General features: G+C 42.4%; 1 protein-coding gene across 1 annotated transcript; it reads right to left on the bottom strand.

Annotated features, from left to right (window-relative positions):
* Positions 1-10,863: 10,863 nt before the first annotated feature.
* Positions 10,864-12,510, bottom strand: LOC138875197 (uncharacterized). Its single transcript, XM_070154021.1, has 5 exons — positions 12,451-12,510; positions 12,000-12,105; positions 11,759-11,931; positions 11,293-11,463; positions 10,864-11,223 (listed from the first exon to the last, which is right to left on the bottom strand). Exons 1-5 carry the CDS (start codon positions 12,508-12,510, stop codon positions 10,864-10,866), a joined length of 870 nt encoding a protein of 289 aa, XP_070010122.1.
* Positions 12,511-17,579: the final 5,069 nt, after the last annotated feature.

Consider the following 17,579-nt stretch of genomic DNA (forward strand, 5'->3'; position numbering starts at 1 on the left):
GGACGGCAGATGCGGTCCTAGGGCCGCAAATGCGGAAATCGCTGGGCAGAACATATAAATTCTTTCCTTTGCAAAATTTAGCAATTTTTCATCTTTTTCAAAACGGGAAGAAACTTGGGGAACAATTTTCAAGAGGGATTTTCAGAGGAGGTCATTCGAGTAAGGTCTTTGGTCCCTAAACTCGTTATTGGAATGAGTTTTATCAATTTAAGCATGAAAAAATAAGGAAAATCAATGGTAATTGGGGAGTTAGGGCTTGTCTAATCGGTGACCTTTGAGTGATGATTTGAGGGACAAACTGAGGTCGAATTTTGGTACTTTTGATATGACTGAACTCGTGAGAGTGCGAGGTTTCTGGAAATAAAAATTTTACCCGATTCCGAGACGTGAGCCCGGGGGGAGTTTTTGTTATTTTACCTAATTTCGCGTAAAAGATTCTAAAGTTTCTAAGTGTTTGAATCTGATTATCTTTACTAGTTCTACTTATTTTTCATGCCTATGTTCTAATCCCTTGTTTGTTTAATTATTTCACTCTTTGCTTCAATATTTGCCCGTTATTCTTTGTCCTGTCAATCATCAGAGGATAATTGATTTTATCCGCCTAATCAGGGTTTGGAATCATATCTTTCTGTTGACTCCTAATTGGTACTACTTGCCTTAATTAGTTAATTAGCCTGATTTCTAGGTTTTGATTTACTCTAACCGACTTATAAATGGCGTATGACTTATTTCCTGCCTTATTTGAATCCCAATTTGGGGCTGGTAATTGATTCCCCTTATTTTAAGGTGTCTTTCCCGGATTCTGTTTGTACTAATTAGTTGGGTTTAGCCCCAATTAACTGACGCCTTATTTATGAACTCTATTATTCTTTACCTCATTTGTTTTACCTTGCTAAGTTCTATATAAATCCCATTCTGATTTCTTTCAAAAACACGAACATAAACGCTCAAACTCAGACACCTATACTTACGAAAACACTCAGAAAGTCACACCCACACACAAACGCTTGCTCTTATTCACACACACTCTCTATTGTGAATCTTTCTGTTACTTGTGTTTGCTGCACTATCCAACCGGTTGAAAGCCAAGGCTAGACTATTGGATTCTGCATACTTTCACCTTCCTGTTTGCTATCTCTTAACTGGTATGCCTCCACTTCTTCTATCATCCAATATGCTATGAATTTAAACCTATGTGCTTCTTGTTTATTGATCTTAATCAGCATGACTACTTCTGTTTAGCTAGACTTATGACTTTCTTGTTTATCGCTCTTAATCAGCATGACTACTTCTATTATCAATCAATATGCTATGTAATTAGACCTACGTGTTTCCTGTTTATTGCTCTTAATCAGCATGTCTACCTCTTTTACTATGTTCCTATTCAGTAGGTTATGTAATCTGTCTGTTGTAGATATCAACCTACCTCTCCCTTCTTTATGTTTATGTTAACTAGCATGCCTTAACTCTTGTGAATTTGTCTTGTCCAATATGTCAATATGGTTCATACACTTTAGCATGTTCCGGTTTGATCCAGGATACTTGTCTACTTGTTTCTCAACTAGCATGCTTCCCTTTCTATCATGTTTTATGTGTTTACCTTAACAAGTTCCTGATTAATGATTTCTATGCTCTCAACCACTGCTGCCTTTTCTGGGTAATTGTCTGATTAGGACCCTGATCCCAGCATGCTATTCCCTGTTTACTACATGTCCATATGCTCACATATGATAATTAATGAACTAAGTCAATCCCAGGAAATGTGGAACCTTGTTTGAATTGATTGTAACTCTGTTCTGTTTGTTGTTTGACTGTTGGAATACATGTTTGAACTCAATCTGCTGAATATGGTCTTGTTTGTAGTTTTAATCTTGTGACCTGTTTCTACTCACTTTTAAAATCCAAACTATTTTTTACTAAAACTCTCTCCTACTTTCATATACTATTTTCAACTCATACTCTTAGATATCTAGGGTCCTGCCCCTCCAGTGTGAGCACTGCCTAGGAGTCCATGGAACTCCTCCGAACTCTGACATACTGGGGCTGGCCTTTCCAAACATTTTTACAAAAACTACTTCTTTGAAAAGGTTCTAGTGTGAGCATTGCCCGAGGTCCCTGAGGCACTTGAGAACTTTGACACACCAGAAGCCCATTTGGTGTATTATGGACTGCTTGTTGGACTCCAGATTTGATTGAAGACTTGGCTTCCAGGTTTACTTTTGGGCCTGTCAAGGCTCCCTATAGTATAGTAGTTTTCATTATGTGATTCATTTGTTTTGGTCTGTAATAATAATTCTTGTAAAAACATATATGGGATTATTAGTAAAGCTGGGAGAGATTTTTATATATCTTTGTTGGGATCGGGTAGAAATCGTGCCTATATGATTGTTGTTATTATTTATATGCATTAGAAACCATGCCTATATGCCTTATCTTCATATTTGTCCTGAATTTCCACTTTACATCCTAGAAATCCTATTATAGGATGTTTATCAATTCAGTATCAAAATTCATGTTCATGCATATTCTCAAGTTTCAATGTGCATTAGAAACCATGCCTATAGGATCTATTTTTGGAACTATCAACACGTATAACATTCTGCTCACTTAGATATCATGTCCATAGGAAATCATGTTTGAAATCAGCATGAATGCTTAGATATCATGTCCATAGGAAATCATATTAAAATCAGTTTTGACAACTTATATATCATGCCTATAGGGAACGTGTATAAATTAGTTTCTATGCCATGAAATAACGCTTGTAATCAGTTTCAGCACCTAGAAAGCATGCCTATAGGATCTAAAAGATAAAAATCTGCCTGTTTAAATTAATCACTGGTTTATAATTGCATGTTGATTAACGTTTAGATACCATGTCTGTAGGATTCTGCCCGGTTATTACCTAGGCAAGCATGTATGACAATTAAAACTATGTTTGTTTGACTGCTTATAAACGGGCCTAGCTTCAATAAGTGATAAAAATCTGTAGGCAAACTGATAAGTATTCACTGCCTCGCCTTAATAAAACTGCTGCATATTCTGTGCTCGTTTCGATATCCTGCCTATAGGACCCTAATCATTTTAAAACTGCTTGTTTGAATAGCATGCATTTGTTTGTCTATTTGTGGAGGTAAATATGAGCCCTCTTAAGTGATATTTTATGTGACAATCCTGCTTGTTTTGTTTTCCGCTTAGTTTTCTCCTTTTAAACACCATAGGTGAGTCTAGAACCACCTTAAATAGAGGTCCTAAATACCTCCAGGGCCACATGTAAGGGACGGGTAGTGCACGCATATGGTATGTACTGGATGTTATTAGAACACTTAGGTAATAATAAAAAAGGGGAGCGTAATTAGTTAGTAAAAGGAAATGATGACCTGTGCTCTAATGCTATGTGTAGCACCCCAACTTGGGGACGATTACCAAGTATTGCATAGAAGTGATCCTATAGGGTAAAAAACCTAGGACCCCTTTTCGCTCCTCGTTTTAAAAGTAATATCTTTTTGTTTATCTGCTTATAAGACTAATTCGCTTAAATGGAGTTTGGTCGGGACCCACTGTTATGGACCTGGAGGGGTGCCGAACACCTTCCCCTCAAGGTAATTTCGATCCCTTACCCAATCTCTCGTAATGTAAACTAGTACACAAGTTATTTGTTCTAGGTTCCCTAACGCACCTTAATCCGTTAGGTGGCGACTCTTCAAATCTCATACCTGATTCCAAAAGGAAAGGAATTGTCCCCAGAATGTCGAAACCTAGACTCCGCTAGGAAAAAGGGGGCGCGACATCACCGATATACTTCAAAAGCATTGAAACATGAAATACTGGATGCACCCCCGATAAGCTAGGTGGGAAAGCAAGCTCATAGGCCACCTCCCCAATCCTCCGAAGCACTTCAAATACCCAATAAAACCGAGGGCTCAAATTGCCCTTTTTCCCAAATCTTATAACACCCTTCATGGGTGAAACCATTAGCAAAACCTTTTCCCCAACCATGTAAGACATATCACGAACCTTCCTGTCAGCATAACTCTTTTGTCTCGACTGTGCTGTACGAAGCCTCTCCTGAAACAACTTCACCTTGTCCAATGCAACTTGAACCAATCTATGCCAAAAACCCTAGCCTCACCGGCACAAACCAACCCATTGGAGATCTACACCGCCTACCATATAAAGACTCATATAGAGCCATCTGAATGCTCGACTGATAAATGTTGTTGTAAGCAAACTCCGTGAGTGGCAGAAACTGGTCCCATGAACCACCAAAATCTATCACACAAGCACGCAACATGTCCTCCAAAATCTAAATAGTGCGCTCGAACTACCCGTCCGTCTGAGGATGAAATATTGTGCTCAAATCAACCTGGGTGCCCAACTCTCGCTGCACGGCTCTCCAAAACTGCTATGTAAACTGCGTGCCTCTATCTGAAATGATGGAAACTAGCACCCTATAAAGGTGAACAATCTCTCTAATATAAATCTCTGCCAACCATTCTGAAGAATAGGTAGTGCTCACAGGGACGAAGTGCGCGAACTTGGTCAGCTAATCCACAATCACCCAAATAGCATCAAACTTCCTCAAAGTCTGTGGGAGCCCAACTACAAAATCCATGGTGATCCACTCCGACTTCCACTATGGAATCTCCATCTGCTAAAGCAAGCCACCCGGTCTCTGATGCTCATATTTCACCTGCTGACAATTGAGACACCGAGCTACAAAACAAACTATATCTTTCTTCATTCTCTTCCACCAATAGTGTTGTCCCAAATCATAATACATCTTCGTAGCACCCAGATGGATAGAATACCGCGAGTTGTGGGCCTCCTCAACAATCAACTCCTGAAGTCCATCTATATTGGGCACACATATCCGGCCTTGCATCCTCAATACCCCATCATCACCAATAAGGACTAGAAAATGAGGATCATGCATAACCTTGTCCATGAGGACAAGCAAGTGAGGATCATAATACTAGCACTCTCTGATAAGGAAGACCGAGAAACCACACAATCTAGGACCTGACTGGGCTCCGAAATATCCAACCTTACAAATTGATTGGCCAAAGCCTGAACATCAACAGCAAGAGGTCTCTCCCCAACAGGAATAAATGCAAGACTGTCCATACTCACCGCCCTCCTACTCAAGGCATCGGCCACAACGTTGGCCTTTCCCAGATGATACAAAATTGTAATATTGCAGTCATTTAGCAGCTCCAAGCACCCACGCTACCTCAAATTGAGATCCAGCTATTTGAACAAGTGTTGGAGGCTACGATGATTAGTGAACATCTTGCAAGACACACCATAGAGATATTGCCTTCAAATCTTCAATGCGTGAACAATGGTAGCCAACTCTAAATCATGAACAAGGTAGTTATTCTCATGGGGCTTCAACTGGCGAGAAGCATAAGCAATCACTCTACCCTTCTGCATCAAAACACATCCGATACCGATTCAAGAAGCATCACTGTATGCGGTAAAAATTAGAGGGTCCAATTTTATAGTCATTATGACGCTTCGTAGGCACATCTCTAAAGGCTCGAGACAATGGTCAAGGTTCAACCCTGAAGGGTTATCAATGTTTGATCTCGAGGCAGTGCAGATCGGTAGTTATGATGGAAAAACGGGAAGTTCCCAAGGCACGTGGTTAAAGCTGACCAAGGCTACTAGACCAGTTTAAGCCTGTACCGTGGCATTAAATTGTTGTACCAGCCATATATCTTTGTAATAAATGCATTTGTACTATGTTGGGATTCCCCCTCATATATAAAGGGGACCCTTGTCATTTTGTAAGGTATATACAATATTCAATACAAGAACATTCTCTGCTCTCTAACTTAAACATATTCTCCTTTGATTCTATTACTTACATTTATTGCTTACATTTATTGTATTTCATTAATTTTTCTTCATTTATTCCTCACTATTGATCACAAAGAGCCTTTATCAAAGCTCTCAAAACTGTTAGTCCTTCATCGGCTGTTCATAGCTTAGTATCTAGCTCAACCTCGAGACCCCGTATAACCTGGCTCGAGGCTTTGATTCTCAACCACTCGGTTTTCTTAAACATACTGCTTTCGAGTTCTTATCTTATTTTCTAGTCTCACACTTACCATCTACTGCCTAACAACTAACATAAAATAAATCACATATTTTTAGAACCACAAAATCAAATCTAATTGTAATTACCATTTTCAAGGTAAATAGTTTGGCACCCACTGTGGGGCTAAAAAGAATAGTGATTGTTTTCTTGCTGGTTTACTACATAACGCAAGTTATCTTTCACACTTTTTCTTGTCCAAGAATCTTTGATTTCTGGTCAAAATGTCTAACTCAGTGAACGCGCATGAAAACAACGGTCTTAAGGACCATGTGGAGAATGGTGTAGCTGTTCCAGGTATTGGGGTACCACTACAGAACCCTGAGGATGCACCAGAACTGATTTCCATAGACGTGGTCTTGCGCAATGCCAAACATATCGACATAAGCTCCTATACCGACAGGAGCATACGCCAAGAAGACCAACAAGAAGCTCAAAAAACACCAGTCCGGGAGGAATGAGATCTTAGCTTTCACGTCATTTTTGAAATGTTATAGGCACAGCAGCTAGCAATTGCTCAACTGCAAAGCCACCAAAAAACTTCGAGCACTGCAGCTCCGGAAATGGCTCCTCGAGCTGCACAGGTACTGGGAAGATCGAGCAACAAAGGGTCACCAGCTGACCTCGCTATTATGAAGATGCTCAAGGACCTCACAAAGAGGATCAAGTCAGGCGAAAAGATGATAGTAGCTAATGACAAAAATATGGAGACCTACAATTCAAGGGTCAATCAAATTCCGGGCGCACCCTGATCCTAAAGGGTGTAGATTCAAAGAAGTTCGTGCAAAAGCCATTCACACAAAATGCCGCTCCAAAGCCCATCCCGAAGAAATTTAGAATGCCCAATCTTCCGAAGTACAATGTAACCTCGGACCCTAACGAGCATGTCAATGCTTACACTTGTGCGGTGAAGGGCAACGACCTAAGGGATGATAAGATCGAATCTATCCTACTTAAAAAGTTCGGAGAAACACTTTCGAAAGGCGTCATGATGTGGTATTACAACCTAGCTCTGAATTCGATAGACGCATTTGCCATGTTGGCAGATTCTTTCATAAAGGCACATGCCGATGCCATCAAGGTGGCTATAAGGAAATCCGACGTCTTCAAAATAAAACAAAGAGAAAACGAGATGTTTTAGGAGTTAATATCTCACTTTCAAATGGAGAGAATGGAATTACCACCAGTCTCCGATGACTGGGCAGTGCAGGCCTTCACCCAAGTTTTGAACGAACAAAACTCGATGGCTTCGAAGCAGCTGAAGCAGAATTTGGTTAAATATCCCGTTGTGACTTTGTTGGATGTCCACAACCAATACCAATTAAAGATTAGGGTCGAGGACGACCAACTAGGAGCCCTCTCGGGCTTAGTGTAACCTAGTAGGCTTCCGGCAAATAAACCAAAGCCAAACAAAGAAAGGTACCAACCATACACTAAAGATATAAGAAACGCCCTAAGGCATAATATACCCAAAAATGATCGAAGGATGGATCGAGGTCAGAATCCTTGAGGACTTGTAAGTAGAGCCGGATTCGATGTGCACACAAGACTGACGGAGGTGCCCCACTTATCTGAATACAACTTCAACATCAACATTTCGGCATTGTATCTACCATCGGTAAAATTAGAGACACCAGGTGGACAAGACCTATATTATCGGTTCCATCACAGAGGAACCCTAACTTAGTGTGCGAATTTCACGGCACGCACGGTCATAGGACCGAAGAATGCAGATAGCTCTGAGAAGAAGTAGCCAGGATACTCAGCAAAGGGCACCTCCGAGAGTTCCTAAGTGACCAAGCCAAAAATCAGTTCCGAGAAAGAGAGGTGAATAAGAAAAATGAAACAGATGAGCCACAACATGTCATCCACATGATCTTTGGAGGCATCGACATCCCGTAGGAACCCATTGTCAAAAAAATAAAAATATCCATCACCAGGGAAAAACGAACTCGAGGTTATATACCCGAGGATGCTCTCACATTCAGCAACGAGGACATTGAGACCCTATCTCAACCTCACAACGATGCCTTGGTTATTTTTTTCTTGTGAATACATTTCAAATTAAGTGTGTGCTTGTGGATCCAGGTAGCTTGGCCAACATTATCAGGTCGAGGATGGTGGAGCAGCTCGGACTGCTCGACCAGATCATGCCTGCCTCTCAAGTCCTCAATAGATTCAACATGGCGAGAGAAACAACGAAAGGGGAAATCACCCTTTCGGTCAACGTGGCCGGCACGACCCAAAATGTAAAATTTATGTCATTGAAGGAGACATAAGGTACAACGCCTTGCCCGAAAGGCCATGGATACACTGCATGAGAGCAGTACCATCCACTCTTCATCAAATGATGAAGTTTCCGATGAAGGATGGAATAAAAACCATGTATGGGGAACAATATGTAGCGAGGGAGATGCTCACGGTGCACGATGTGGCACTGGCATCGATGCCTTCAACATCGAAGGAGACAAAGGATATGCAAACAGTGAAGCAGCAATCACGAGACAAATTCTCAGCTACACACAAATAAAACAAGCAAAGGACTATGTCGTGTCCCTGAAGCAAACGTTTGAAGCACATCGAGGCTCGAAGCACCATCACCACCAAGTTATAATAGTCTCCCCTTTTTATTTACATCTTACACTAACTTGTGTACATGTGTCCGATCAGAATAGTCAAAGCGTTTTCCAGCTTGAAGACCTTAGGTTTTAAAGCATATGTTTCACTCTTTTCCTTTGATCGAGTGTTATCCCAAGAAGGGTTTTACCGGCAAGGTTTTTAACGAGGCAACATCTATATTCTACCTAAGGAAAACTTAACAAGTATTCAAGGCTTCTCTTCAATCAACCTCGAACACTGGGGGGCATCACCCGGAATATCACCTTCTCGGAGAAGTCAAGATGAGCCAAAAAGGGTCTCGATAGGAAAATAATGTACCAGGCCAAACGGTCGAATGAACCATGTCTGTATAGAAGAACCAAACCCTTGACAACAAAAACATGTATACTTGTACCAAGTAATTGAAGAATATTTTTTTTCCTCCATCAAAACACTTTGCGCTTCAAAGAAGTACGCTACTTTCACAAGAAACGACTCTAGAGCAAAAATATCTCCCGAATACTCGGGGACTGACACCAAAAACTCGAAGCCATATGACCTCCGGGACAGAAATTTCAAACTCATAAGCCCTCAATGAGGCAACACCAAGTTTACAAAGAATGGCTCCAGAGCCAAAAAAGGGTCGACGTCTCGGGGACTATCATCGACTATCATCCCATCGAGCTATCAGAAACTCAAGGCTGTAAGACCCCAAGCAGGCAACCTCGAGCCAGAAAGACCTCCATGTAGTAATACTAGAAAGTGTAAGACCTTCATGAGGTATTATCAACAATATAAGACCTCTATAAGGAAACACCAAAACTGTAAGACCTCAAGCAAGGCATGAACCATACTTGAACCAAGTAACTTATCTGTAAGACCTCAAGCAAGGCATGAAACATACTTGTACCAAGTAACTTATCTATAAGCCCTCAGGTAAGGCATGTTAAAATTTGTAAGACCTTGAAAAGGCATAATCGCGATCTCAAATTTAAGGCTATATATCTGAACTTATAAGACCCCTAAAAAGGCATACCCTCGATATAGATGTCGAAACTACTTCACGCAGGGACTAAAAGGCTCCGGCCAAATACAATGACTACGGTCACAAGGCTGTCCCAACCAAACTATCGCGACTCGAGGACGTCCGACCATCACTATAAAATCACAGGCCTTCAATTACTACGAAATTTTTTTGAAAAGAACTGGTTAATCAGGATACCCTCGCCATAAGCAAAAGAGCTTCAATCATATCAGCTCCAAACAATAGGCTTCGAAACAATTCAGCCATCGAGCGAAACCTCCTGAGGTGCTCATTTATCGCTACATAACGGCTCACAATCGAGGTTCTTATTGAGTCGTCGAAGAGTCCGGAAAACACAAAAACTTCAAAAAGTATTTAACAAGGAAAAATAAATCCTACATTAAAGGTCGTACCGACCCAATGCATAAGAGCTACTGTCGCCAGCTTAAAATTAGAGGTCGTACTGACCTAATGCGTAAGAGTCACTGTTGTCAGCTTAAAATTAGAGGTTGTACCGACCCAATGCGTAAGAGCCACTATCGCTAGCTTAAAATTAAATGTCGTACCGACCCAATGCGTAAGAGCCACTATTTCCAGCTTAAAATTAAAGGTCGTACTGACCCAATACGTAAGAGCCATTGTCGCTAGCTTAAAATTAAAGGTCGTACCGACCAAATGAGTATGAGTCACTGTCGCCAACTTAAAATTAGAGGTCGTACCAACCCAATGCATAAGAGTTTACGGGCCAGCCTAACAAACCTTAGGGCCAAATTGTAAACCTAAGGGTTTCTACTAGAAGGCCAAATCATCTGGCCAATCATCAATGAACGTATAAATCCAAAACAAAGAAAGACATACTCAAGCAAATGGAAATTCATGGAAGGAGGAAACCGAAAGGTTTCTTTATATATATGCTCTCTAAGAGCCTTGTACAAAGAATCAAAAAGGAAAAGCCTAGTCTATGTCCCCCTCGGGGACTGAGGCCCGTCGGCCTTTTCCTTATTATCTTCGGCATCGGACAAGAGGAACTTAGCGTCGTATTCATCGGCCTTGTCCTACGTTATCTCTTCCGAGAGATTGAAGCCCCTAGTGTGAATTCTTCGAGGTTTACCTCCAAGATTTGCATGGGGCATATTCATTATTCTGCTCTCTCGATCAGAAGAACCTCACAACTTGCTCGAACATCATCAACGTCTTTTAAATAAACATCCACTTTCTTGTCGGCCTTAGCTCGAATCTCTTCAGCCTCAACTCGGGCGTCCACGACCTTGGCCTTCATCTCTAAAAGGTTGGACTCGAGCCTTACAATCCTGCTCGTGTGAACCGAGCTGTTTTCACGAGCATTCCGGAGCTGTACCTCGAGGGCAGAAACCTTGGCCAAAGCATTCTTCTTGGCCGCAGTATGGGCATCTATTTGAGCCCTTAGATCATTAAACTCATGTTTGGCCTGGCCAACCTCGCCCCAAAGGCATTCTAGATCCTCTGTCTTGCTTTTCAACTGAAGAATTAAAATATTAATCTCTGAGGATAGAGAAAGAAACATGCATTCTCTCGGAGCAAAGGTTACCTGTTTTTCAAGATGGCTTTCGTAGTTCAGGCTTCGATTCGCCTCGTACCAAAGGTGGCTCAATTCTTTTCCCCTGTTATCACAAAGAAGCCTGAGGGATTTCTCCCCATCCAAGTCTTTCCTCAACTTGCCTTCATAGTGAAGCAGCTCGTACTTGAGCTTGTCAAAAGCCTACAAAAAAGAAGCTCAAATGAGAAAACGAAAATGTAAAATCGAAAGACCAACAAAGCCAACCAAAGCTCACCATAGAACTAAGCTGATGAACCTCCTCAAAGGTTGAGCGCGCATCTGCTGGCATGGTCTCACCGACCCCAGTTAAACCAATCTTGGTGGGGACATGGTCGCTCGAGACCCCGCTTGATTTTGGCAGCCCCTGGTCTCAAACATCCCTTGAAGTGCCTTTGACGGGAAAAAAAGATAGCGACAGGGGAGGAACCATTTTTCCAAGGCTAGAAGCTTCAGATACCACAGGCTCAGTTGATACATCTTCTTTGGGCCTGCGAGCAGGGCTTGCCTCGCTATGAGCACCCTCGTCCTTCGAGGACTCCTTCCATTTGCTATCAGTCCTCGATCCTAAAGCCGATGACCCTTCCTCTTCCCCAAGGGGGCACGGTCTCATCTCAGAAAATTCTCCAATGCCTGCGGTGACGGATTTAGTACATATAAAAAAATTACCTTTCAAAGAAAACAAGCCACACAGCATGTACCATGATGTTTCGCCTCCCATCTACCCTTGGACATATCTTGCCACTTACGCTCATTGTAAGTCGAGCAAGCTGCTAGTTTGTGAGACCAATCCGCCAGGTCGAGGACCTTGTATGACATCCATGAGATTGTTGCAAAAAATAAAAGAAAAAGAAAGCATATTTAAAGAGTCTGCCTCCACCATGGACAAAAATAACAAGAACACGAGTGTACCACTTACGTGTAAAATTCCATTTCTAAGGAAATGGAAGGAACTCTGCGGGGATAATATCGGCAGTCTACACACGGACGAAATGACTTATCCACCCTCGGTCCCCATTTTCTTCATTGCTGGCAACAAAGGGCTGAGTGGATCGACATCACAAAGTAATCAGGCCTCGATGATGCAAGGGATGGTACAGTCTAATAAGATGGCTGAGGGTGAACTCGAGCCCGGCTTTATCTGTAAAATACCCTATCATCAGCACTATCCTCCAAAACGGCGGGTGAACCTGTGCCAGGGTAAGCCGACATCTTCTACAAAATTCGAGCACGACCCTATCGAGAGGTCCCAACATAAAGGGGTACGTATATACTTTCAAAAACCCCTCGACATGAGCCATGTTGCTCTCTTCCAGGTAAGGTACTTGCAGTACCACCTTTTCTCCCCATCCCCAGTCTTTTCTAACTGCTTTGATGTTCTCCTCCCTTATTGAGGAGATAAACCTCGATGCATGCTCCCAATGGCCCTAAACACTAGGAGGTCTCTATAACGCAAAGTCCCTCCTCGTGAAAAAGCACCTCGAAGCTAGCTCATCAGACACCGGCGGTGTACCACCGATCGAGTGCGAAGCAGATGCAGAACTCTTCTCTCCTTGTGAATGGATTTAGACATAGCAGCCATGGCTATGGTAAAGTAAGAAAAAGGAAGACAAAGGCTTGGGCGAAAGCTTTTGAAATAGTAAGAGAACTAGCACAAAAAAGAGCTCTATAAAAGGGATAGTTACTAAAAGTAGCGGAGTCCTCAGATAAGAAATAAGCAAATGCATATATAGAGCAAGCAACGACTATTTTCCTATCCTGAAGGCCAATTAATTCTGACCATGTCAGTGCCATTTTTTGGGAAGTGTATCGGTGGGACCACCCTGATCGTTTCACAATCGTGTCACATAAATGATACAGTCACACAGCGCTTAGGAGCCGTTGAGACCCTGAGGATTTCTGTTATTACAAGCATCGATTCTAAAAAATCTATCGACCTAATCTCGAGATGGTGCCCAATCTCGAAGGTCCCGATTACTCCAAGTATGGGCTCCGGAGAGTCAACATCAAAATCCAAAGGCTAACTCCGCATGAATGCTGAAATATTAAATTCAAAGACTTGAAGCAGAAAAATCTTCTCACATTACCAAAAATATATTTACAAGGGGTGTCTTTACAAAACCTCCAACACCACCACCACCACCACCACCCCCCCCCCGATAAATTCATACACAAAAGAGAAAGGAAGATGACGTGGGTCTATTCTTCTCCATCACTGCTCTTTGTATCATCTCCGGAACCCCCATCCGAAGTGGCCATAAATGTCGATTCTTCCTCCAAGACTCGGGCTTCCTCAATCTCAGTTGAGAGATCGACGCCTTTAGCGTTCGCTTCCTCGAGAGCCTGCCTCCTTGCCTTTGAACAAGCGTAAGCGATGGCCCAAGTCAGCTTCTGCTCGGCCTTCTCTGATATCTCTCAAGCTCGTTCATTCGCTGTAGCGGCATCTATCTTATATGAAGATGCATTTTCTTCGGCCTCAGACTTGGACACAGATAGTGCTGTATACGGCAAAAATCAAAGGGTCTGGTTTTGTGACTGTTGAGGTACCTCGTAAAAACCTCCCCCCAAAAGGCTCAAAGTCAGCTCAGGGCTCGACGCTGAGGGTCTCAATGATCGACCTCGAGGCAGTGCAAATCAGCGGCTATGATGGACTAACGGGAAGTTCCCAAAGCACGTGACTAAAGCTAACCAAGTCTATTAGGCTAGTTCAAGTCTGTACCGTGGCATTAAATGGTTGTACCAGCCATATATCTTTATAATAAATGCATTTGTACTATGTTGGGATTCCTCTTGATATATAAAGGGGATCCTTGTCATTTTGTAAGCACGAACTTAACATACAACATTCAATATACAAGAACAAGAACATTCTTTGCTCTCTAACTTAAACACATTCTCCCTTGATTTTATTATTTACATTTATTGCTTATATTACTGCGTTCCATTAATTGTTCTTCATTTATTTCTCATTATTGGTCATAAAGAGCCTTCATCAAATATCTCAATACTGTTAGCCCTTCATCGGTGGTCCATAGCTCAGTATCGAGCTCTACCTCAAGGCCTCGTATAACTAGGTTCAAGGCCCCGTATAACCAGGCTCGAGGCCCCTATTCTCAACCACTCAGTTTGCATAAACACACTATTTTCAAGTTCTTATCTTATTTCCTAGTCTCACATTTAGCATCTATTGCCTAACAACTAGTATAAAAATAGATCACATATTTTTAGACCCACAAAATCAAATCTAATTGTAATTATCAATTTCAAGGAAAATAGTTTGGTGCCCACCGTGGGGCTAAAAATAATAGTGATTGTTTTCTTGCTGGTTTAACACACAACGCAAGTTATCTTTCACGCTTTTTCTTGTCCAAGAATCTTGATTCAGGTAAAAATATCTAACTCAGTGAATGTATATGAAAATAACGGTCTTGAAAACCATGGAGAGAATGGTGTAACTGTGCCAGGTATTGGTGTACCACCACGAAACCCTGAGGACGCACCAGAGCCAATCCCCGTGGATATGGTCTCACGTGATGCTCAACACGTCGATATAAGCTCTCATACTAACAGGAGCGTACGATAAGGAGACCAACAAGAAGCTCAGAAAACCCCAGCTCGGGAGGAACAAGAGGTTAGCCTTAACGTTATTTTTGAAATGTTACAGGCACAATAGCTGGTGATTGCTTAACTACAAACCATCAAAAAACTCTAAGCACAGCAGCACCGGAAATGGCTCCTCGAGACAAACAGGTACTGGAAAGATCGAGTAACAATGGGTCAACAGCCGACCCTGCTATTATGAAGATGCTCAAGGACCTCACAAAGAGGATTGAATCGGGTGAAAAAATGATAGAAGCCAACGACAAAAAGGTAGAGACCTACAACTCGATGGTCGATCCGATCCCGGCACGCCCCCGATCCTGAAGGGTGTTGATTCGAAGAAATTCGTACAAAAGCCATTCCCGTCAAATACCGCTCCAAAACCCATCCTGAAGAAATTCAGAATGCCCAACCTTCCAAAGTACAACGGAACCTCTGACCCCAATGAGCACGTCACTACTTACACTTGTGCGGTGAAGGGCAACGACCTGAGAGACAACGAGATCGAATTCGTCCTGCTAAAAAGGTTCGGGGAAACAAATTCTAAAGAGGCCATGATGTGGTATCACAACCTAGCTCTGAATTCAATAGACTCATTTGCCATGCTGGCAGATTCTTTCATAAAGGCACATGTCGGTGCCATCAAGGTGGCTACAAGGAAATCCAACTCAAACAAAGAGAAATAAGATGTTGTGGGAGTTCATATATCGCTTCCAAATGGAGCGGATGGAATTACCACCAGTCTCTGATGACTAGGCAGTGCATGCCTTCACCCAAGGTTTGAACAAATGAAGCTCGGTGGCTTCGAAGCAGCTGAAGATGAATTTGATTGAATATCCCACTGTGACCTGGTCGGATGTCCACAATCGATACCAATCAAAGATTAGGGTCGAGGAAGACCAATTGGGAGCCCCTTCGGGCTTGGTATATCCAATCAGACTCATGGCAAAGGATCCAAAGCCGAACAAGGAAAGGTACCAACCATACACCGAAGATAGGAGAAATTCCCCAAGGCATAACATACCCCGAAATGAACGAAGAACAGACCGAGGTCAGAATCCTCGGGGACTCGTGAGCAGAGTCGAATTCAATAGACACACAGGACCGACGAAGGCACCCCGCCTATCAAAATACAACTTCAACATTGATGTTTCAGACAACGTATCCGCCATCAGTAAAATCAGAGACATCAGGTGGCCAAGACCTGTATTATCAGATCCGTCGCAGAGGAACCCCAACTTAGTGTGTGAATTTCATGGCACACACGGTCATAGGACTGAAGATTGCAGACATCTCCGAGAAGAAATAGCACGGCTACTCAGCAAAAGGCACCTCCGAGAGTTCCTTAGAATCGAGCCAAAAATCAGTTCTGGGAAAGAGAGGCAAATAGGAAAAATGAAGCAGACGAGCCGCAACATGTCATCCACGTGATTGTTAGGGGAGTCGACATCCCCGATGAACCCACTATCAGAAGAATAAAAATATCCATCACCAGGGAAAAGCGAACTCGAGGTTACATACCCGAGGATGCTCACACATTCATTGACGAGGACATCAAGACCCTATCTCGACCTTATAACGATGCATTGGTAATTTCTTTTATTGTAAATACATTTCAGATTAAACGTGTACTTGTGGATCCAGGTAGCTCAATAACATTATCAAGTCAAGGGCGTGGAGTAGCTCGGACTGCTCGACCAGATCGTGCTCGCTTCTCGAATCCTTAATAGATTCAACATGGCGAGCGAAACAATGAAAGGGGAAATCACCCTCCTGGTCAACGTGGTTGGTACGACCCAAAATGTCAAATTCCATGTCATCGAAGGAGATATGAGGCACAATTCCTTGTTCGGAAGGCCATGAATACACTGCATGAGAGCAGTACCATCAACCCTTCATCAAATGATGAAGTTTCCGACGAAGGACGGAATAAAAATCGTGTATGGGGAACAACATGCAGCAAGGGAAATGTTCGCGGTGCACGATGTGGCATCCGCATCAACACCTCCAACATCGAAGGAGCCAAAGGATAAGTAAACAGTGAAGTAGCAATCACGAGATGCATTCTCGACTACACCCGAATAAATAAAGCAAAGGACCGTGTCGTGTCCCCAAAACAAACATATCGAGGCTCAAAGCGCCATCACCACTAAGGTATAACCACCTCCCTTTTCATTTACATTTTACACTAAACTTTGTGTAGATGTCCGATCAGAACAATCGAAGCGTTGACCAGCTCGAAGACCTTAAGGTTTCAAAGTATACATTACACTTTTTTCCTTCGATCGGGTTTTATCCCAAGAAGGGATTTATCGACAATGTTTTTAACGAGGCAACATCTATATTCTACCTAAGGAAAATTTCACAAATGTTTAAGGATTCTTTTCAATCAACCTCAAACTCTGTGGGGCATCCCCCCAGAAAATCACCTTCTCGAAGAAGTCAAGATGAGCCAAAAAGGGTCTTAGTAGGAAAATGATGTGTCGGGCCAAATGGTCGAATGAACCATGTCCGCATAGAATAATTGAGCCCCTGATGGCAAAAACATGTATGCTTGTGCCAATTAGTCAAAGAATATTTCCTCCTCCATCAAAATGCTTTACGCTTCAAAGGAGTCTGATACTTTCGCAAGAAATGGCTCCAAAGCCAAAAACAACCTGAACACTCGTGGACTGACGTCA

Source organism: Nicotiana sylvestris, chromosome 8 (assembly GCF_000393655.2).
Source record: "Nicotiana sylvestris chromosome 8, ASM39365v2, whole genome shotgun sequence".
In the NCBI taxonomy this organism is placed as follows: Eukaryota; Viridiplantae; Streptophyta; class Magnoliopsida; order Solanales; family Solanaceae; genus Nicotiana; species Nicotiana sylvestris.

Excerpts from the sequence above, each read along its gene's own strand:
- LOC138875197 (XM_070154021.1), bottom strand. The coding sequence starts at position 12,510 with ATGTCGGCTTACCCTGGCACAGGTTCACCCGCCGTTTTGGAGGATAGT. Across the intron at positions 12,106-12,450 it reads AGGATAGTGCTGATGATAGG|GTCCTCGACCTGGCGGATTG; the intron begins GTATTTTACAGA and ends ATGTCATACAAG. Across the intron at positions 11,224-11,292 it reads AAAGCCATCTTGAAAAACAG|TTGAAAAGCAAGACAGAGGA; the intron begins GTAACCTTTGCT and ends TTAATTCTTCAG.